This window comes from Hyla sarda, chromosome 3 (assembly GCF_029499605.1).
Source record: "Hyla sarda isolate aHylSar1 chromosome 3, aHylSar1.hap1, whole genome shotgun sequence".
NCBI lineage: Eukaryota > Metazoa > Chordata > Amphibia > Anura > Hylidae > Hyla > Hyla sarda.
The window spans coordinates 238,720,036-238,743,573 of NC_079191.1; the positions used below are offsets into that span (position 1 = coordinate 238,720,036).

The 23,538-nt window shown below is 41.5% G+C and overlaps 1 protein-coding gene across 4 annotated transcripts in view; it reads left to right on the top strand.

Annotated features, from left to right (window-relative positions):
• The window catches only part of FIG4 (FIG4 phosphoinositide 5-phosphatase), a 653,436-nt gene extending 635,843 nt beyond the window's left edge, over nt 1-17,593 (top strand). For all 4 annotated transcript variants that reach the window (XM_056566306.1, XM_056566309.1, XM_056566307.1 and 1 more), the window contains exon 24: nt 16,926-17,593. In XM_056566306.1, coding sequence (XP_056422281.1) covers nt 16,926-17,103 — 178 coding nt within the window. In that variant the 3' untranslated portion in view covers nt 17,104-17,593. The remainder of the gene's footprint in view (nt 1-16,925) is intronic.
• The last annotated feature ends 5,945 nt before the right edge of the window (nt 17,594-23,538 follow it).

The window sequence follows — 23,538 nt, forward strand, 5'->3', positions numbered from 1 at the left end:
TTATAATGGGGTCATTTGTGGGGTATTTCTAAAAAGAAGGCTCTTCAAATCTACTTCAAATCTGAACTGGTCCCTGAAAAATTCTGATTTTTAAAATTTTGAGAAAAATTGGATAATTGCTGCTGGACTTTGAAGCCCTCTGATGTCTTCCTCTGATCAAAATATAAAGTAAACATATTGTATATGTGAATCAATGTATAATTTGTTCTGTTTATTTTCCTTATAAGCAGAGAGTTTCAAAGTTTAGAAAAATGCAAAATTTTTACATTTTTCATCAAATTTTGGAATTTATGCAAGTATTGACAAAAATTTACCACTTACATAAAGTAGAATATGTAACGAAAAAACTATCTCTGAATCAGAATGAAAAGTAAAAGCATCCCAGAGTTAATAATGCTTAAAATGACAGTGGTCAGATGTGCAAAAAATGCCCGGGTCCTTAAGGTGAAAATGGGCTGGGTCCTTAAGAGGTTACATTCTTCTGTTTGTTAGTTCAATATATATTATGCCCAGGCCAGACACTTGTAATAATTTTATAATTAACTCAACATTGTAATAGTCCAGGTCACCTGAGCCTTCTGACCTAATTTTCGAGAACAAAGTGACTGTGCTCTTGTTTAATTTGCCTTTGGGCCACCTACTTGAAATTAGAAACAGACAAGCAATCATGACTTGGGAACAAGCAAATGAAATATTAAAGCATGATTAAAAGTATGCCAGATATGGCCTTGACAGCTTGATGTTGATTATAATGCTGTTAAATAGGAGTTTTGTAATTACAGATTGATATCTTGAATGTATTAACACAACACAGCAATGCCTTGTATTGGGAGATCTTAACCCCTTAAAGACATGCGCTGTAAATGTACGGCGCTGCAGTGAGTAACTTTGCTCACATTTCCATACATTTACAGCAAGGCTATGATGTGAGCGCAGGAGCTGCGCTCGCTTCATGCACGGTGGGTCCCAGCGGCTGTCAGCAGCCGCAGACCCGCCTGTAACGGCGGACATCAGCAATCGCACTGATGTCTGCCATTAACCTCTTAAGGACGCAGGGCGTATGGATATGCCCTGCATTCCGGGTCCTTAAGGACACAGGGCGTATCCATATGCCCGTGGGAATTCCGGTCCCCACCGCTAGCCGGTTGGCGACTGGAGCCGGATGCCTGCTGAAATCATTCAGCAGGCATCCCGTCATATCGCCCAGGGGGGTCATTATGCCATTCAGTCCAGCGATCTGCGGCGATTCCGGGTCAATCTGGTCTCCAGCCAGAGCCAGCAGAGGTGAGGTGGCACTGGTGCCACCTCACGATCGCCCTGATTCGTCGGCCGGTTTACCGGCCGACCAATTAGGGCGCCTGCTGCGGGCGTCACTCCTGCACCCGCTCCGCCCCTCTTCCGGAGGACGTGAGCGGGTGCGGGAAGAAGACCCCGGGTGCTGGGGACCCCGATCCCCGGCGTCCCTGTTGGGATCGGGGCCCCAGGAGCGACGGCCGCGGCGAGGGACTGTCCTGCGACGGAGCAGCAGCAGGAGGTGAGTGACAGCCTCCTGCTGTTGCTTAGCAACAGCTCCCAGCATGCAAAAAGGGCATGCTGGGAGCTGTAGTTATGCAACAGCAGGAGGCAGACCACCACAACTCCCAGCATTCCCTTATGGGCATGCTGGGACTTATGGTTTTGCAACAGCTGGAGGCACATTTTTTCTATGGAAAAGTGTACCTTCAGCTGTTGTATAACTACAACTCCCAGCTTGCACAAACAGCTAAAGTGCATGCTGGGAGTTGTAGTGGTGCATCTGCTGGTTGCATAACTACAACTCCCAGCATGCCCATTGGCTGTCGGTGACTGCTGAGAGTTGTAGTTTTGCAACAACTGAAGGCACACTGGTTGTGAAACTCAAGAGTTTTTTTTTACCTAACTCAGTGTTTCACGACCGGTGTGCCTCCAGCTGTTGCAAACTACAACTCCCAGCAATCACCTTACACCATGCACCGTACATGCTGGGAGTTGTAGTTTTGCAACAGCTGGAGGCACACTGGTTTTGAAACACTGAGTAAGGTCACAAACTCAGTGATACATAACCAGTGTGCCTACAGCTGTTGCAAAACTAAAACTCTCAGCATGTACAGTCTGTCAGCGCATGCTGGGAGTTGTAGTTTTGCAACAGCTGGATGTCCCCCCCCCCCCCCCCCCAATGTGAATGTACAGGGTACACTCACATGGGCGGAGGTTTACAGTAAGTATCGGGCTGCAAGTTTGAGCTGCGGCAAATTTTCTGCCGCAGCTCAAACTGCCTCCGAGAAACTACTGTGAACCCCCTGCCCGTGCGACTGTACCCTAAAAACACTACACTACACTAACACAAAATAAAATAAAAAGTAAAAAACACTAAATATACACATACCCCTACACAGCCCCCCTCCCCAATAAAAATGAAAAACGTCTGGTACACCATGGTTTCCAAAACGGAGCCTCCAGCTGTTGCAAAACAACTACTCCCAGTATTGCCAGACAGCCGTTGACTGTCCAGGCATGCTGGGAGTTTTACAACAGCTGGAGAGGCACCCTGTTTGGGAATCACTGGCGTAGAATTCCCCTATGTCCACCCCTATGCAATCCCTAATTTAGACTTCAAATGCGCATGGCGCTCTCACTTTGGAGCCCTGTCGTATTTCAAGGCAACAGTTTAGGGTCACATATGGGGTATCGCCGTACTCGGGAGAAATTGTTACAAATTTTGAGGGGTATTTTCTGCTTTTACTCTTTTTAAAAATGTAATATTTTTGGGAAAAGAAGCATTTTAGGTAAAAAAAAAAAAAAAAAATTATTTTACATATGCAAAAGTCGTGAAACGCCTGTGGGGTATTAAGGTTCACTTAACCCCTTGCTACGTTCCCCGAGGGGTCTAGTATCCAAAATGGTATGCCATGTGGTTTATTTATTTATTTTTTTTTTTTTGCTGTTCTGGCACCATAGGGGCCTCCTAAATGCGGCATGCCTCCAGAGCAAAATTTGCTTTCAAAAAGCCAAATGTGACTCCTTCTCTTCTGAGACCTGTAGTGCGCCAGCAGAGCACTTTTCACCCCCATATGGGGTGTTTTCTGAATCGGGAGAAATTGGGCTTCAAATTTTGGGGGGTATTTTCTGCTTTAACCCTTTTTAAAAATGTAAAACTTTTGGGAAACCAAGCATTTTAGGTAAAAAATTTTTTTTTTTTTTTTACATATGCAAAAGTCGTGAATCACCTGTGGGGTATTAAGGTTTACTTTACCCCTTGTTATGTTCCCCGAGGGGTCTAGTTTCCAAAATGGTATGCCATGTGGGTTTTTTTGCTGTTCTGGCACCATAGGGGCTTCCTAAATGTGACATGCCCCCCAAAAACCATTTGTCGCTCCTTCCCTTCTGAGCCCTCTACTGCGTCCGCCGAACAATTAACATAGACATATGAGGTATGTGCTTACTCGAGAAAAATTGGGTTTCAAATACAAGTAAAAATTTTCTCCTTTTTACCCCTTGCAAAATTCAAAAATTGGGTCTACAAGAACATGCGAGTGTAAAAAATGAAGATTGGGAATTTTCTCCTTCACTTTGCTGCTATTCCTGTGAAACCCCTAAAGGGTTAAAACGCTTACTGAATGTCATTTTGAATACTTTGGGGGGTGCAGTTTTTATAATGGGGTAATTTATGGGGTATTTCTAATATGAAGACCCTTCAAATCCACTTCAAACCTGAACTGGTCCATGAAAAAAAGCGAGTTTAAAAATTTTGTGAAAAATTTGAAAATTGCTGCTGAACTTTGAAGCCCTCTGATGTCTTCCAAAAGTAAAAACACGTAAATTTTATGATGCAAACATAAAGTAGACATATTGTATATGTGAATAAAAAAAAAAATATTTGAAATATCCATTTTCCTTACAAGCAGAGAGCTTCAAAGTTAGAAAAATGCAAAATTTTCTAATTTTTCATCAAATTTTGGGATTTTTCACCAAGAAAGGATGCAAGTTACCACAAAATTTTAACACTATGTTAAAGTAGATTATGTCACGAAAAAACAATCTCGGAATCAGAATGATAACTAAAAGCATTCCAGAGTTATTAATGTTTAAAGTGACAGTGGTCAGATTTGCAAAAAATGGCCGAGTCCTTAAGGTGAAAAAGGGCTCAGTCCTTAACCCCTTGGGGACGGAGCCCATTATGACCCTAAGGACGGGAGCATTTTTTGCAAATCTGACCACTGTCACTTTAAGCATTAATAACTCTGGAATGCTTTTACTTATAAATTTGATTCCGAGATTGTTTTTTCGTGACATATTCTACTTTATGTTAGTGGTAAATTTTCGGCGATACTTGCATCCTTTCTAGGTGAAAAATGCAAAAATTTCATGAAAAATTTGAAAATTTAGCATTTTTCTAACTTTGAAGCTCTCTACTTATAAGGAATATGGATATTCCAAATAAATTATGTATTGATTCACATATACAATATATCTACTTTATGTTTGCATCATAAAATTGACGAGTTTTTACTTTTGGAAGACATCAGAGGGCTTCAAAGTTCAGCAGCCATTTTCCAATTTTTCGCAAAATTTTCAAAATCTGAATTTTTCAGGGACCAGTTCAGGTTTGAAGTGGATTTGAAGGGTCTTCTGGTTAGAAATACCCGATAAATGACCCCATTATAAAAACTGCACCTCTCAAAGTATTCAAAATGACAATCAGTAAGTGTGTTAACCCTTTAGGTGTTTCACAGGAATAGCAGCAAAGTGAAGGAGAAAATTCAAAATCTTCATTTTTTACACTGGCATGTTCTTGTAGACCCAGGTTTTGAATTTTTACAAGGGGTAAAAGGAAAAAAATTCTCTCAAAATTTGTAACCCAATTTCTCTCGAGTAAGAAAATACCTCATGTGTATGTCAAGTGTTCGGCGGGTGCACTAGAGGGCTCAGAAGCGAAGGAGCAACAATGGGATTTAGGAGAGTGAGTTTTTCTGAAATGGTTTTTGGGGGGCATGTCCCATTTAGGAAGCCCCTATGGTGCTAGGACAGCAAAAAAAAAAACACATCGCACACTATTATGGAAACGACACCCCTCAAGGAACGTAACAAGGGGTACGGTGAGCCTTAACACCCCACAGGTGTTTGACAACTTTTTGTTAAAGTCGGATGTGTAAATGAAAAAAAAAAATTTTGCCACTAAAATGCTGGTTTTTCCCCAAATTTTACTTTTTTACAAAGGGTAATAGGAGAAAATGCCCCCCAAAATTTGTAACCCCATTTCTTCTGAGTATGGAAATACCCCATATGTGGACGTCAAGTGCACTGCGAGCGAACTACAATGCTCAGAAGAGAAGGAGCACCATTGAGCTTTTAGAGAGATAATTTGTTTGGAATGGAAGTCGGGGGCCATGTGCATTTACAAAGCCCCCCGTGGTGCCAGAACAGTGGACCCCCCCACATGTGACCCCATTTTGGAAACTACACCCCTCACGGAATGTAATAAGGGGTGCAGTGAGCATTTACACCCCACTGGCGTTTGACAGATCTTTGGAACAGTGGGCTGTGCAAACAAAAAAATTAAATTTTTCATTTTCACAGACCACTGTTACAAAAATCTGTCAGACCCCTGTGGGGCGTAAATGCTCACTGTACCTCTTATTATATTCCGTGAGGGGTGTAGTTTCCAAAATGGGGTCACATGTGGGTATTTATTATTTTGCATTTATGTCAGAACCGCTGTAAAATCAGCCACCCCTGTGCAAATCACCAATTTCGGCCTCAAATGTACATGGTGCGCTCTCACTCCTGAGCCTTGTTGTGCGCCCGCAGAGCATTTTACGCCCACATATGGGGTATTTCCGTACTCAGGAGAAATTGCGTTACAAATTTTGGGGGTATTTTTTTCCTTTTACCTCTTGTGAAAATAAAAAGTAAAGGGCAACACCAGCATGTTAGTGTAAAAAATTTTTTTTTTTACACTAACAGGCTGGTGTAGACCCCAACTTTTCCTTTTAATAAGGGGTAAAAGGAGAAAAAGCCCCCCAAAATTTGTAGTGCAATTTCTCCCGAGTACGGAAATACCCCATATGTGGCCCTAAACTGTTTCCTTGAAATACGACAGGGCTCCAAAGTGAGAGAGCACATGCGCATTTGAGGACTAAATTAGGGATTGCACAGGGGTGGACATAGGGGTATTTTACGCCAGTGATTCCCAAACAGGGTGCCACCAGCTGTTGCTAAACTCCCAGCATGCCTGGACAATCAGTGGCTGTCCGGAAATGCTGGGAGTTGTGGTTTTGCAACAGCTGGAGGCTCCGTTTTGGAAACACTGCTGTACAATACGTTTTTCATTTTTATTGGGGGGGGACAGTGTAAGGGGGTGTATATGTAGTGTTTTACTCTTTATTAGGTGGTAGTGTAGTGTAGTGTAGTGTTTTTAGGGTACATTCACACTGGCGGGTTACGGTGAGTTTCCCGCTAGGAATTTGCGCTGCGGCGAAAAATTTGCCGCAGCTCATACTTGAAGCAGGAAACTTGCTGTAAACCCGCCCGTGTGAATGTACCCTGTACGTTCACATGGGGGGGGGGGGGGGCAAGCAAACCTCCAGCTGTTGCAAAATTACAACTCCCAGCATGCACGGTCTGTCAGTACATGCTGGGAGTTGTAGTTTTGCAACAGCTGGAGGCACACTGGTTGGAAAACCTTCAGTTAGGTTCTGTTACCTAACTCAGTATTTTCCAACCAGTGAGCCTCCAGCTGTTGCAAAACTACAACTCCCAGCATGCACAGTCTGTCAGTACATGCTGGGAGTTGTAGTTTTGAAACAGCTGGAGGCACACTGGTTGGAAAATACTGAGTTGGGTTCTGTTACCTAACTCAGTATTTTCCAACCAGTGTGCCTCCAGCTGTTGCAAAACTACAATTCCCAGCATGTCTGATCACAGAAGGGCATGCTGGGAGATGTAGTTATGCAACAGCTGGAGGTACGCAACTACAACTCCCAGCATGCCGAGACAGCTGTTTGCTGTGTGGGCATGCTGGAATTTGTAGTTTTGCAACATCTGGAGTGCTACAATTTAGAGACCACTGAACAGTGATCTCCAAACTGTGGACCTCCAGATGTTGCAAAACTACAACTCCCAGCATGCCCAGACAGCAAACAGCTGTGTGGGCATGCTGGGAGTTGTAGTTTTGCAACATCTGGAGGGCAGTATAGAGATCACTGTGCAGTGGTCTCTAAACTGCAGACCTCCAGCTGTTGCAAAACTACAAATTCCAGCATGGCCACACAGCAAACAGCTGTCTGGGCATGCTGGGAGTTGTAGTTTTGCAACATCTGGAGGGCTACAGTCTAGAGACCACTATAGTGGTCTCAGACTGTAGCCCTCTAGATGTTGCTATGCAACTACTCACCGGCTTCCGTCGCATCCGGGAGCCGTCCTCTTCTGCCGCACGCCGCCGCAGATCTCCGTCGCCGCCGCCGATCCCCGTCGCTCCGCTGCCTCCGGAGGGGTAAGTGGACTCCGGCGCCGCTCCTCTTCGTTTTCCCCGTTCTGCCCCGCCTATTGTGGGAGGGCAGGACGGGGAAAACGAAAGTAAACCCCTCCGCCCCAGATCTGCTATTGGTGGTCGCGTCTAGACCACCAATAGCAGAGATAGGAGGGGTGGCACCCGTGCCACCTCACTCCTATCGCTTTAGGGGGATCGTGGGTGTCTTAGACACCCGCGATCCCCCTTCTATTCCGGGTCACCGTGTCACCATAGACCCGTAATGACCCGGAATCGGCGCAAATCGCAAGTGTGAATTCACTTGCGATTTGCGCCGATCGCCGACTTGGGGGGGTCTAATGACCCCCCTGGGCATTTGCACGGGGTGCCTGCTGATAGATATCAGCAGTCACCCCGGCCCGGTCCCCGCCTGGCGCGCGGCGGGGGCCGAAATTGCCACGGGCGTATGGATACGCCCTTCGTCCTTAAGTACCAGGACGCAAGGGCGTATGCATACGCCCTTCGTCCCCAACAGGTTAAGGGGTTAAAGGGGTATTCCAGGCAAAACCTTTTTTTATATATATCAACTGGCTCCGGAAAGTTAAACAGATTTGTAAATTACTTCTATTAAAAAATCTTAATCCTTCAAATAGTTATTAGCTTCTGAAGTTTTCTGTCTAACTGCTCAATGATGATCACTGTCCCGGGAGCTGTGCATGATGGGAGAATATCCCCATAGGGACTGCACAGCTCCCGGGACGTGAGTCATCAGAGAGCAGTTAGACAGAAAACAACAACTCAACTTCAGAAGCTAATAACTATTGGAAGGATTAAGATTTTTTAATAGAAGTAATTTACAAATCTGTTTAACTTTCCGGAGCCAGTTGATATATATATATATAAAAAAAAAGTTTTGGCCTGGAAATACCCTTTTAAACCCTCAGATTTTATGATCAATACAGATCACAGCATCTGCGGCAGTGCGGCACTTTAAATGGCTGATATGATCGCCCACAACACTGTCGGGGGGATCAGATCAACCAAGATGACGGAAGTAGGTCCCTTCACCTGCCTAAGCCACTCTCCTGGGGTCTTCTGCTCTGATCTGTCTTCCAGCAGACCAGAGAATAAGATCACCAATAATACTGCTATGCATAGCATTGAACAGTATTAGCAATCTGATGATTGCTATAAATAGGGAAAAGCCCCTCCCTCAATGAAGATTTAAATCACCCCGTTTCCCCCATTTTAATCAACAAAAGCATTAAAAAAATTATGAAGAACATGATAAAGCAAATGTTTCTTACCTATTATCAGTTTATGAACGGCCAGGGCAGATACTTGTGCAATAAAATTCTTTCTTTATTTCAAATCCACCACGACATAACAGGATAAAAGTAACGCGTTTCAGCCGGTCTTGCCAGCCTTACTCATACTAATGTACTTTTTGCTACAGCCATACCTTTATAGGGAGGAGACCCCTCAGCCAACACCAAGAACACCTAATGCCAGGTGATAGATCCAAACCCCCCCCCCCCCCCCAAAGGGAAAAATACAATAAAGGCATTTATTATGTATACAAAACCATTATACAGAGAGATAGCAAACATAATTCTAAAAATATATGTAAATGATGGGATGAGAGATGGCACTATTGCAGGAAAGATATGATTACAAATATATATATATAGAGAGAGAGAGAGAAACAAAGTCTATATATATATATATATATATATATATATATAAATTAATTAATATTAGTGAGTTATAGAAATAAAGAATATGCAATCATCTATAAAAAAAATTTAGATATTTGATATAAGAGACTGCGCCATATGTAGAAAAGAATCAGTTCATAATATTACAATTGTTGTAAAAGAAGTCAAATTGCAGACATAATTATTATTTATTTTGATACCTCACTAATATTAGAATTTTTTTATATAGACTTTGTTTCTCTCTCTCTCTCTCTTTCTCTCTCTAATCATAGTGCCATCTCTCATACAGTCATTTACATATATTTTTATAATCATGTTTATCTCTGTATAAGGGTTTTGTATACATAATAAATGCTTTTATTGTATTTTCCCCTATGTGAGGGCTGGATCTATCACCTGACACCAGGTGTTCTTGATGTTGGCTGATGGGTCTCCTCCCTACAAAGGTATGGCTGTAGCAAAAAGTACATTAGTATGAGTAAGGCTGGCAAGACCGGCTGAAACGCGTTACTTTTATCCTGTTATGTCGTGGTGGATTTGAAATAAAGAAATACATTTATATGATACATCAGTATCTGCTCTAGACGTTCGTTATGATTTGGTGGACTTTCCGGCGCTGATTCACACCGATCCGTGCCCAGTTTTCTGGCAGCTGAGGGGAACTGAAGTACCCTCCCATTCACATATTATCAGTTTATATTCTAAGATATAAAAAATAATTCTGGACAACAGTAATGCCTTTTTATTTTAGAATGCTGTTGCTTTGTTTCATGCATAGCTTTTTTTGTTAATTTTGTTTACCAGCTACAAGCCCTGGCATTGTTATTTATACCACAAATATGTCTATATTGTTTCTCATGGTATGTTTCTGCTGAACACTGAGATAATTTGTCAGATGTGTAAAACAGCTGTCAGATGACAGCAATTAAATTCTCTTATTTCTCTCCAATCTCGAATACAATGATCAATACAAGAGGCAATTAAGTTTTGGGGGGTTGCCTCCAACACTAGACTAAGGTTAAGGCCCCCATTAACTACCTGGCTGCTATCTACTACTCTTCACTTAATACTACTCTTCACAAAAATGCAGGGAGTGAATGGAATTTGTTTAATTTCCAAACCCACTTTGCATTTTTGGGTTTGGCATTTCTTTCAGGCATTTTTGAGATAACTGGACATTTCCCAAAAATGAAGCATGCCAAGACTATTACGTTTTCTTGTCACAAAAAAAATTAAAAAAATAAATAATAAGTAGTGACAGCATCTACGGAGGTAAGTTTGGTAAACACTGCTATAAAGGGTCTGTTCACAATATATATTTTAAAAAAAATGCACAATTTGAACAGAGCCACGTTCTAGCTCTGTTATCTTCCTTTGTAGCTCCACCTCTAGTGATGTCATTACTAGAGGCATGTCTACACAGGACAAGGCCGGAACAGGAATGGAGGTGAGCAATCATGAGGTTGCTAAGTACTTTTTATTAAAATGTAATATCATAGTACTGATCAATACTATTGGCGATCTTCTTGTAAAGCCTGCCCCTGCAGACTGCACAAGATCGACCATCCTGTAAACCAGAAGTTGGTAAGAGATCTCCAGTGGCACTCATCCGACCCCCAGGTTTGCCCACCTGAACCACCAACACCTCCATTTTGCCTATTGATGCTGTGATCAGCATTGATCATGGAATCTATAGGCTCAATGATAGACATCAGCATGATTGCTCATGTCTGCCATTAGCGGCAAGGTCCTGGCTACTTATAGTATCCGGCAACTCCTGTGGGCGAAGCGAACACATCCCCTGCTCTCGTTTCATGTTCATGACCTAAATGTACACCATGGTGCACGAAGTTGCAGGGCACCATGATGTGCATTCAGGTCATGAGTCCACAATGGGTTAACCTTCTATATCAGTCTGTCCCCCCCCCCCCCCCCCCCCAAAAAAAAAAAAAAACACCAAATGCTCTTGGTATGATGCTTCGAGGGCATCTCACTTTTTAAAAAAAGTTAAAATTGCTTGTGTGACCTGTGTTTCTGTTTATGCTGCTGCTCTTATAGTGTTCTACATGTATTTTAAACATGTGAACAAGTCCTAATTTATACATTTTCTTTCAAGTAACACCAGAATACAACTTTTTATGGCAAAGCACATAGAAACAGATTGAAAGCTTAACAATTTAAGATATTATGACTATTAAGGCAAATACTGAAGCATGAAGTTTTTTTTTTTAAGTTTCCCCAGCAAATTCTCCATACTGTTTTGTATACTGCATTTTAGCTGCAAGTGTTAAAACTTTCCTGTACAACATGCATAGAAAAATCAGGACAAAAAAAATTGTGTTTTCCTTTGTGTTAAGCAAAGTTTGCACAGGATTATGTAATTTCCTTTCACCAATGTATGAAATTATACTTTTAGTCACTTAGCTCTGTTATTAGGCTACCTGATATTACGGTAAAAGGAAAGCTTCCTGCCATTACAACAGAAATTACATTTTAGAAAGAGCAGTGCCATTTATATTAAATATGAATATTAAAAACTGTTTCATTATCTTGAGCCGAATAGACTTAGACTGTGATGTCAAACTAGTTGTAAATGGAAGGGGGTGTTCCCGATTTATATTTTTGTGCCGATTATTAAAGATGAGCGAACTTACAGTAAATTCGATTTGTCACAAACTTCTCGGCTCGGCAGTTGATGACTTATCCTGCGTAAATTAGTTCAGCCTTCAGGTGCTCCGGTGGGCTGGAAAAGATGGATACATTCCTAGGAAAGAGTCTCCTAGAACTGTATCCACCTTTTCCAGCCCACCGGAGCACCTGAAAGCTGAACTAATTTATGCAGGAAAAGCCATCAACTGCCGAGCCGAGAAGTTCGTGATGAATCGAATTTACTGTAAGTTCGCTCATCTCTACCGGTTATCTATTAGAGAAGCAATCTCATGTAATGTTTAGATACATATGCTAAAATAAACTTAATTATGACTAAGTTGTCATATTTATATTCATAATATATTCCTATGCACTTAGGAAGAACTATCTTTCATACATGTAGATTTATGACTTAATCTATTGTTTCAGTTTTTTTAACCAATTGTTTTAAATTATTTTTAAGTTGTAGCATCATATTTTACCAAAAGGTTAGGCCGATTTCACACTACAGAATGTTCCATTTTAAAGATCTGTTACAATGACCCGTTAACAAAACCATTAAAAACGGACATTAAACGGGCGTTACAAAAATCCCATTATAGTCTATGGGATTTTTACATTAACCGTTTTAACCCGTCATAGCCCTTTGTTAATAACGGACGTTATTTTGTGATGGGAGAGGTAACGGGAGAAATAGTGCATGCAGTGTGATTTGTAGTGAGCACCAAACTGGTTATGCTCAGGTCCAACATGTCTTTTTACTACATATTCTGCTGACAGATTTTTGTTAGGCTTGGAAGACCTCTTTAAAGATTCATGAATTTCAAGATATCAATAGTAGCTCATGATGGTCTTGTGGTAGGCAGAGCCAGTTTTAGGCTTAGCGTGGCCCTGGACAAAATCAAAAGTGGGTCCCCAAAAGTTGTAATAGTGCACTAACCAGATCACTTCAAATACCATAAAGAAAAATCCAAAAAGCAATTGAAAAGTCCCATCAAAACAAAAATGGTACCAATAAAAACTACAAATCACAGCACAAAAATTACCCTCATACATCCCCATATACATAAAAATATGAGTTATAGGGATCAGAATAGTACCATTTTATATTTTTGTATAGTTCCCCCACATTAGGTTGGCAGTATAGTTCCCCCATATTAGGTGCAGTATAGTTCCCCCACATTAGGTGCAGTATAGTTCCCCCACATTAGGTGCAGTATAGTTCCCCCACATTAGGTGCAGTATAGTTCCCCCACATTAGGTGCAGTATAGTTCCCCCACATTAGGTACAGTATAGTTCCCCCACATTAGATTGTTGTTTCCCTACATTAGGTTGGCAGTATAGTTCCTCACATTAGGTGCAGTATAGCTCCCCCAGACATACAACCTTCAGCCATATACAGTGTATGGCTGCTAGCTGTATGCCTGTGTACTGCCCCACTTCAGTGCTCCGACCACCGCTCCTCCGGTCAGGGGTCATGACCTACCGCTATGGCCTATAGGCCATAGCAGTAGGTCCTGGGACCGGAGGAGCATTGGTCGGAGCACCGGAGCTGATGTGCAGGTAACTTACCATGCGTGGGTCCTCCTTGATGTGACGATGCTCCGCTCCTCCATTTCTATGGGCACACGCACGGACGTCAGTGACGTTCATGCATGCGCTACCTCCCTGCGGGGGCCCTGGGCAATTGCCTGGATTGCCTTGCCCTAACGCCGGCCCAGGCGGTAGGATGTGTTTTAAATGTAGCCTTGTTGGGGCAATGTCCCGAGACTAATGCGATCAGAACACCTATTTCCAGAAGTCCCATAGACTTCTATAAACTAATAAAAATCCTTCTGTACTTTTGTAAATCCGTACTATTTCTGTAGACTATCACACCTGCCATGGGTACCCGATCATCTATGATGGTGGACAGAGGTCCCCTCACCTGCCTCCGTCCATCTTGTGGGGTCTTCTGCTCTGGTCTGAGATCAAGCAGGCCAGAGCAGAAGATTGCCGGTAACACTGAACATTATTAGCAATCAAATTATTGCTATAAATAATAAAAAGTGAAAAAAAAAGTTGAAAATTCCCTCCCCAATAACAATTTAACTTGTCCCTTTTTCTCATTTTACCCCCAAAAAGCATAAAAAATAATTAATAAACATATTTGGTATTGCTGCATGCATAAATGTCCGAACTATCAAAATATTATGTTAATTATCCCATATGATGAATGGCGTAAATGTAAAAAAAAAGTCCAAAATTGCTACTTTTTTTGTCACATTTTATTCCCCAAAAAATTATAAAAAGTGATTAAAAAGTAAAATAGAAGTAAATGTGGTACCAATAAAAACTACAGATCACAGTGCAAAAATTATCCCTCATACCGCCCCGTATACGGAAAAGTTATAGGTGGTCAAAATAGGGCAATTTTTTTTTATTTTGTTAAAATAGTTTGAGATTTTTTTAAAGCGGTACAATTATAAAAAAAAAAAAGCATATAACATGGGTATCATTTTATTCATATTGACCCACAGAATAAAGAAAGCATATCATTCTTACCGTAAAGTGTACAGCGTGAAAACAAAGCCTTCCAAAATTTGCTAAATTGCAGTTTTCTTTTCAATTTCCCTACATAAATAAAAAAAAATGTGGGTTGCGCCGTAGATTTTATGGTAAATGATTGATGTCATTACAAAGTAAAATTGGTGACACAAAAAACAAGCCCTTATATGGGTCTGTGGATGAAAGTATAATAGAGTTATGATTTTTAGAAGGCAGGAGGAAAAAATGAAAATGCTAAAATAAACTTGGCCTGGTCCTTAAGGCCAAAATGGGCTTGATCCTTAAGAGGTTATGCAATGCATTTAATAAGTAGCCAGAGAAAAAAAATTAAGCATGTTTATGATCAACATTCCAATGACAACTTATTTATATCTTTATTTATTGGTTAATTGTCCTGTATCATAAAACATCCCTGCAGTTCTACAAAAAATAAAAAAAATTAAGTGAGACATTATTTATTACAAATAAAATTTTTGCTTTTTCCGAATACAAGGACTACAACAAATCGAAACCAATGTACTTAGGATAATTAAAGTCATATGCCAGAAAGAAGCACAAACAGATATAACAGTGAAATATTATAGACAATCGTCTTATCACCCACCATGCCGACAGTAATTTGAATAGGTCGGCAAGGATAAAATAAGAAACTAGGGAATATAGATCCCCTATATGATATACATAATAACAAAGGCAAAAATGGTATGTTAAGACCTAGTGTTCCTGGGATTGCCAAGAAAACAAACTAGAAACAGAAACACCTCGGAAGACAGACAAGATGTGCTAAGAGGAAGGTGGTGAGAGAGGCCAGGAACCCTACATGTATGTAAAAGGAACAAGGGACGCTAATGAAATAGGAGAGTTAAGGGGAGGTACCTAAATAAGTTATCCACTGTCCGTAAGAAGACTAGTCAATTTTATGATTATCCTTAATCCAATTTAATTTGAATCTCATTAAATGTGGAATAGATTGAGTTTTCCAACAAGTGACTATTGCAGTCTAGGCAGCCGAAAGGATGAAATAGATACATTTCCAAACTCCCCTAGTTTTTTCCGGCGTTAAAGCATTTAATAATGCTTGTAATCTTTGCTGAGCACATACCATGTTTCTCTCAGCTTTTTCTCCAGGCAGAAAGTCCAGTAGATCTTATCACACATGATGACTAGCCTCCGCCAGTAGACAACACTTCAGACTCCCTTCTCCCTAGCTCAGAGAGCCTTGCTTCAGTGTGCCGTGTGTATTTGTCCCTGACACACACTTTCCTCATTATTATGCACTGCATCTCTAACCATGTGACCTGCTCACTCTCTGAAGGCAGCCCCTCCCTGCAGCTCACACAGGAAACCAGGGTCTCATAGTCAATGTAGTCTCTTGCTTCACTTTGCTGTATTTTCAAAGGCTGTTTATGGGGGCTATGGGGATCCGATTTTGAAACAAATGAGGATGCTCTGTGGAGTCATGGTGAGCACATATATAATTTATTTATTTAGGTTTCTATGTTTACCACTTTAGGCCAGATATCTCCTTTAAGTCTAGTTAAATGGGCACAGTCGGACCACCTGCGATCAGACACTTAACTTATCCCATATCCTGTGGATAGGGGATAAGATGCCTAGGGGTTGAGTACCCCTTTAGGGAATTATACGTCTGTAGGTATTAGGCAAGACCATGCTATCAAACCATAAAACTAATGCATATGTGTTAATAACGCTATCTATGGCAATATTTAGAACTCTACATTTAAATAGATTAATGTATAATTTGTTACTTTTTTTGATGAAAAATTCCCCATAATTTTTGCACAAAGTAATTTTTAAACTTCAAATTTTGTGGAATCCTTTCACTTAAATGTTCTCATTTGATAGCAGAAGTGCTCACAATCAGATCTCTCTTCATTTTCTTAAACCCGTTAAAGGTGTCAAAAATTTCTGACACCAGTGGCCTCACTTCTATTTAATTTGCTGTTAACTGCCTGTTAGGTCACTAACAGCAGAGAGACCAAGACAAAACATAGGTAGTATAGGTGGAGCTTAGCTAATCCTATTTGCAGGAGAGAGTCTGGAATGTGTGAATGCAAACCAAGCCTGTCTGCCTCCTCCAGAAGGCCCAAGTTGTTCCGGAACAATAATTTAGGACTTCCCACCTATAAAGTTCTGTCTCTTTTGTTGCTAACCTTTCTGATCTAACTCTTTTCTTGCTTTGATACTGTTGCTGTTTTCCTTTCTTCTCCCACTGCACCTTGAAAACCCAGTGCAATAATAACTTGCTTATTCCCTCTACATGCATCTATAATAGTTTCCTGTAAATCACCCTCCAGGACAGTGCCAGCCTGTTCAGTTCAGTGCACTTTTTTTCTAGCATGTAAGGACTTTGTAAGTGGTGTCCTGTGATTGGCCATAGAAGTGAAACAAAACCATGACAGTTTTTAATTCTTTAGCAACTACAGATAAACTTAAAGAAGTGTGCAGGAATATTTGTGTACTTTTTAATTGTTTTACCTATGTATTTGTATTTTTCTTACAGGAACTGCATCTCTTCATTCTCTCAGGATAACATATATGAAGTGACTCCACCCAAGATTGACAGAAAGTCACTGGATATATTTCATGCTCATATCCAGGCAGGCAAAGGTATCATGCAGATGCTTGGTAAAGAGGACATGTTAACTTATAGGGAATATATAAAGAATCGCTATATGTAAATATTCTTTATGTACCGAAAACTTTTCGTGCTGGGTATCAACATTAAATATTTCTAGTTTGTAAAATAATAAAATGTTCACTCTCGTGGATATAAAGAGAAAATATCACTTGCTTCTTTTGTCTCATATCCTCTTTATGTACACAGCATATACTTTCATAGTTAGTACCTATTGAAGTGAATGTATAAGCCTTTTCAACATCGACTGTAAAAGTCCTTTTTCATGTGTATGCTTTGATGCTATTATCTTGTGCTCATGTTTTCCTGACTGCTTATGGTTGCTCCTATATTTAGCTAGCATTTTGCCATTGTGCATTCTGTCTTCATACATAATTTTTTGTTTGACCTTGACCAGAATTTACTTCACATTAATTGAGCTATTAGTTTACCATTAATACATGATGTGTATGAAACAGCCATACCTAATGTTATTACATTAGATGGTTGCCTAAATAAAAAGACCATGAATGCTTTCTGTGTCATGGTTATCAATGTCAAAAAGTCTTGTTTTCTATGATCTATTAATTGGGCAACAATTATACTAAAATACACAATTTTTATACAAACTGCCCCCCTCAAAGTATTCAAAATTGACATTCAGAAAGTTTGTTAACCTTTTAGGTGTTTCACAGGAATAGCAGCAAAGTGAAGGAGAAAATTCAAAATCTTCATTTTTTACACTCGCATGTTCTTGTAGACGTAGTTTTTGAATTTTTACAAGGGGTAAAAGGAGAAAAAGCCCCCCAAAATTTGTAACCCAATTTCTCTCGAGTAAGGAAATACCTCATGTGTGGATGTAAAGTGCTCTGTGGGTGCACTAGAGGGCTCAGAAGGGAAGGAGCGATAGTGGGATTTTGGAGATTTTCTGGGGCATGTCGCATTTAGGACGCCCCTATGGTGCCATAACAGCAAAGAAAAACAACAACCACATGGCTTAATATTTTTGAAACTACACCCCTCAAGGCATGTAACAAGGGGTACAGTGATCCTTAACTCCCCACAGGTGTTTGATGACTTTTCGGTTAATTCGGATGTGTACATTTTTTTTTCACTAAAATGCTCCCCCCCCCCCCCCCATTTACCATTTTTACTAGAGGTAATAGGAGAAAATGCCCTCCAAAATATGTAACACCATTTCTTCTGAGTATGGAAATACCCAATATGTGTATGTAAAGTGCTCTGCGGGCGAACTACAATGCTCAGAAGAGAAGGAGCGCCATTGAGCTTTTGGAGAAAGAATTTGTTTGGAATGGAAGTCGGGGGCCATGTGCGTTTGCAAAGCCCCCATGGTGCCAGAACAGTGGACCCCCCACATGTGACACCATTTTGAAAAAGACATCCCTCACAGAAATGAATAAGGGGTGCAGTGAGCATTTATACCCCACTGGCGTCTGACAGATCTTTAGAACAGTGGGCTGTGTAAATGAAAAATTACATTTATTACATTACATTACCTGTGGCTGTAAATGCTCACTGCACCCCTTATTACATTACAGGAGGGTGTAATTTCCAAAATGGGGTCACATGTGGGGGGAGGGGGTCCACTGTTCTGGCACCATTGGGGCTTTGTAAACACTCTTTGTAAACCATCAATTCCGGACACATTCTCTCTCCAAAAGCCCAATGGAGCTCCTTCTCTTCTGAGCATTGTAGTGCGCCCGCAGAGCACTTTATATCCACATATGGGGTATTTCCATACTCAGAAGAAATGGGGCTACAAATTTTGGGGGCTTTTTTCCTATTTTCCCTTGTGAAAATGAAAAATGTTGGGTAACACCAGCATTTTAGTTAAAAAAAAAATATTTTTTTTTTCATTTTCACATCCAACTTTAACGAAAATTTGTCAAATGCCTGTGGGGTTTTATGTTCCATGAGGGTTGTAGTTTCCAAAATGGGGTCACATGTGGGTATTTATGTTTTTTGCATTTATGTTGGAACTGCTGTAAAATTAACCACCCCTGTGCAAATCACCAATTTAGGCTTCAAATGTACATAGTGTGCTCTCTCTCCTGAGCCCTGTTGTGCTCCAGCAGGGCATTTTACGTCCACATATGGCAGGGGTTCTCAAACTACGGCCTGCGGGCCACATGCGGCCCGCCGAGGACATTTATCCGGCCGGCTGCTGTCTGGGACATCCCTGTCCCAGCCACCTGGAAGGTGGCGCATGCAGGGACGTCACTGACGCTGTGCGTGCGCCCATAGCAACGGAGCGCGGAGGACAGCGATGAGGAGGTGCGCTGGCCAGCTAGGTAAGTGTTACCAGCGGCACGTCAGCTTCGGTGCTCCGACCACCGCTCCTTCGGTCCCGGGACTTACTGCTATGTCCGCACCGGAGGAGCGGTGGTCGGAGCACTGACGTGGGGCAGAACACAGGCATACAGCCTCCAGCCATACACTGTATGGCTGGAGGCTGTATGTCTGTGGGGGAACATACTACACCTAATGTGGGGGAACATACTGCACCTAATGTGGGGAGCCATACTGCACCTAATTTGGGGGATCTATACTGCACCTAATTTGGGGGATCTATACTGCACCTAATGTGGGGGAACATGCTGCACCTAATGTGGGGAGCTATACTGCACCTAATGTGGGGAGCTATACTGCACCTAATTTGGGGGATCTATACTGCACCTAATGTGGGAGATCTATACTGCACCTAATGTGGGGGAACATGCTGCACCTAATGTGGGGAGCTATACTGCACCTAATGTGGGGAGCTATACTGCACCTAATTTGGAGGATCTATACTGCACCTAATGTGGGAGATCTATACTGCACCTAATGTGGGGGAACATGCTGCACCTAATGTGGGGAGCTATACTGCACCTAATGTGGGGGAACATGCTGCACCTAATGTGGGGGAACATTATACTGCACCTAATGTGGGGGAACAATATACTGCACCTAATGTGGGGGAACATTATACTGCACCTAATTTGGGGGATCTATACTGCACCTAATGTGGGGGAACATTATACTGCACCTAATGTGGGGGAACATTATACTGCACCTAATGTGGGGGAACATTATACTGCACCTAATGTGGGGGAACATTATACTGCACCTTATGTGGGGGAACATTATACTGCACCTAATGTGGGGGAACATTATACTGCACCTAATGTGGGGGAACATTATACTGCACCTAATGTGGGGGAACATTATACTGCACCTAATGTGGGGGAACATTATACTGCTCCTAATGTGGGGTGGGGGAACATTATAGTGCACCTAATGTGGGGGAACATTATACTGCACCTAATGTGGGGGAACATTATATTGCACCTAATGTGGGGGAACTGTACTGCACCTAATGTGGGGGAACTGTACTGCACCTAATGTGGAGGAACTGTACTGCCAACCCTAATGTGGGGGAACTGTACTGCCAACCCCAATGTGTGGGAACTACAACCTAATGTGGGGGGATCTATACTGCCAACCTAATGTGGGGGGAACTGTGCTGCGTACTTAAAGTGGTAGTCCACTAATAAGATATATAAGTGTGCATAGGAATTTATTCATGTTTTGTTATCTATAGTCTGGCCCTCCAACGGTCTGAGGGACCGTGAACTGGCCCCCCCGTTTAAAAAGTTTGAGGACCCCTGACATATGGGGTATTTCCGTACTCAGGAGAATTTGTGTTACTAATTTTGGGGGTCTTTTTTTCCTCTTACCTCTTGTGAAAATAAGAAGTATGGGGCAACACCAGCATGTTAGTGTAAAAAATTAAAGATAATTACATGCTGGTGTAGACCCCTACTTTTATCTTTTCATAAGGGGTAAAAGGAGAAAAAGCCCCCCAAAATTTGTTAGGCAATATCTCCCGAGTGCGGAAATACCCTATATGTGTCTCTAAACAGTTGCTTTGAAATACGACAGGTCTCCGAAGAGAGAGAACGTCATGCGCATTTGAGGCCTAAATTAGGGATTTGCATAGGGACGGACCGGGATGCAAGCATTACACTTGGATCTGGGTCCGTCCCTATGCAACGGACGGACCCTCCAATACCAAAAATACCCTATGACAGTATTTTCCATACAGTGTGCCTCCAGCTGTTGCAAAATTCCCAGCATGCCTGGACAGTCAATGGCTTTACTTTTTATTTTGTATAGTGTAGTGTTTTTAGGGTACATTCACACAGCAGGGATTCACAGCAAATTTCCCGCTGAGAGTTTGAGATACAGTGGAAAATGTGCCACATCTCAAACTTGAATGTACCCTGTACCCTGTACATGCACATGGGGGGGGGGGGGGGCAAACCTCCAGCTGTTGCAAAACTACAACTCCCAGCATGCCCTTTGGCTGTTCATGCATGCTGGAAGTTGTAGTTTTTGCAACAGCTGGAGGCACACTGGTTGCAGAACACTGAGAGTTTGTTACTTAACTCAGTGTTTCGCAACCAGTGTGCCTCCAGCTGTTGCAAAACTTCAACTCCCAGCATGTACGGTCAGTCAGTGCATGCTGGGAGTTGTAGTTTGCAACAGCTGGAGGCACACTGGTTGCAGAAACACTCAGTTAGGTAACAAACCCTGTGTTTCGCAACCAGTGTGCTTTCAGCTGTTGCAAAACTACAACTCTTAGCATGCACGGACAGCCGAAGGGCATGTTGGCCGTTGTAGTTATGCAACAACTGGAGGCACACTACTACAACTCCCAGCATGCCTTTTGGCTGTCCATGCATGCTGAGAGTTGCTAGAATAAAAAATGTGTGCAGCTGTTGCATAACTATAACTCCCAGCATGCCCTTTGGCTGTGCATGCTGGGAGTTGTTGCTAAGCAACAGCAGGATACGAACAGGCCTCACATCCTGCTGTATCCTGCCTTCATAAAATCAATTAACTTGGGTCAATAATGGCATCTGAGAATGTAGATTTAGTGGCTGTTACTTAGACATGGTTTAATGAAAGGAATGACTGGGACATATCCATACCAGGGTACTCTTTATACAGAAGAGACAGAGAAGGCAAGAAAGGAGGAGGAGTGGCCCTAAATGTGAAAGATAGCATAAAATCGAACCTAATACAAGTTAGTGAGGCAACCATAGAGTCAGTTTGGGTTACGTTGAGGTTTGGTAATCATGCAGTAACTCGTGTAGGTGTGATATATAGACCACCTGGCCAAGTTGAAGAAGCAGATGATCTACTAGTTGAAGAAATATCTAAAATGACAATGAAAGGAGAAGTTATCATTATGGGAGACTTCAATGTTCTGGATATAAACTGGAAAACCAAAATAGCTAGTTCTGCCAGAAGTACAGATACTCTAAATTCCCTACTGGGATTATCTCTACAACAAGTGGTTGAGGAGCCAACCCGGAGGGAGGCCATTTTGGATTTGGTATTTACAAATGGGGATTTGGTATATGATGTTATTGTTGGTGAAAGCTTGGGATCTAATGATCACCAATCAGTGTGGTTTAATATAAGAACAGTGAAGGAGTCACACCACACAAAAACAAAAGTTTTAGATTTTAGAAAAACAGACTTTTCAAAAATGAGATTAGTCATAAATGAGTCCCTATCAGACTGGAACAAATTACATAGAGTTCAGGAGAAATGGGACAACTTAAAAGACGCCTTATTGAAGGCAACAGAAAATTGCACTAGACTTGTCAGTAAAAGCAAAAAAAGGAAGAGACCACTGTGGTACTCAGCAGAAGTGGCCAAAATCATAAAAAACAAAAAAAATTGCATTTAGTAATTATAAAACAACGCAGAGCAATGAAGATAGGGAAATCCACAAGACTAGAGAGAAAGAGGCCAAGCAAGTTATAAGAACTTCTAAAGCGCTGGCAGAAGAAAAACTAGCTCAGTCTGTGAAAAAAGGGGATAAGACATTCTTCAGATATATAAATGAAAAAAGGAAATTAAAACAAGGAATAACTAAATTAAAGACATAGGAAGGAAGGTATGTAGAAGAGAATAAGGGGCTAGCCGACTGCCTTAATGAATTCTTCTGTTCAGTTTTTACAGAAGAAAAAGAAGGAAAAGGACCTCCATTACAGAGGAAAACTAAGGAATCGTTTGATGCATGTGTCTTTACAGAGGAAGAGGTTCTACGTTTGCTTTCTAAAGTGAAGACAAATAAATCACAGGGATCTGATGGGATACTCCCAAAATTATTAAAAGAGCTTAGTGGTGAGCTAGCAAAACCATTAAGAGATTTATTTAACCAATCAATGGTAACATGAGTCGTCCCAGAAGATTGGAAATAAGCAAATGTCGTGCCCATTCACAAGAAAGGTAGTAGAGAGGAATCAAGCAACTATAGGCCAGTAAGTCTGACATCAATAGTGGGAAAATTTATGGAAACCTTACTAAAGGATAGGATTGTGGAACATCTAAATTCCCATGGATTGCAAGATGTAAAACATGGGTTTACTTCAGGGAGATCATGTCAAACAAATCTTATTGATTTTTTTTGACTGGGTGA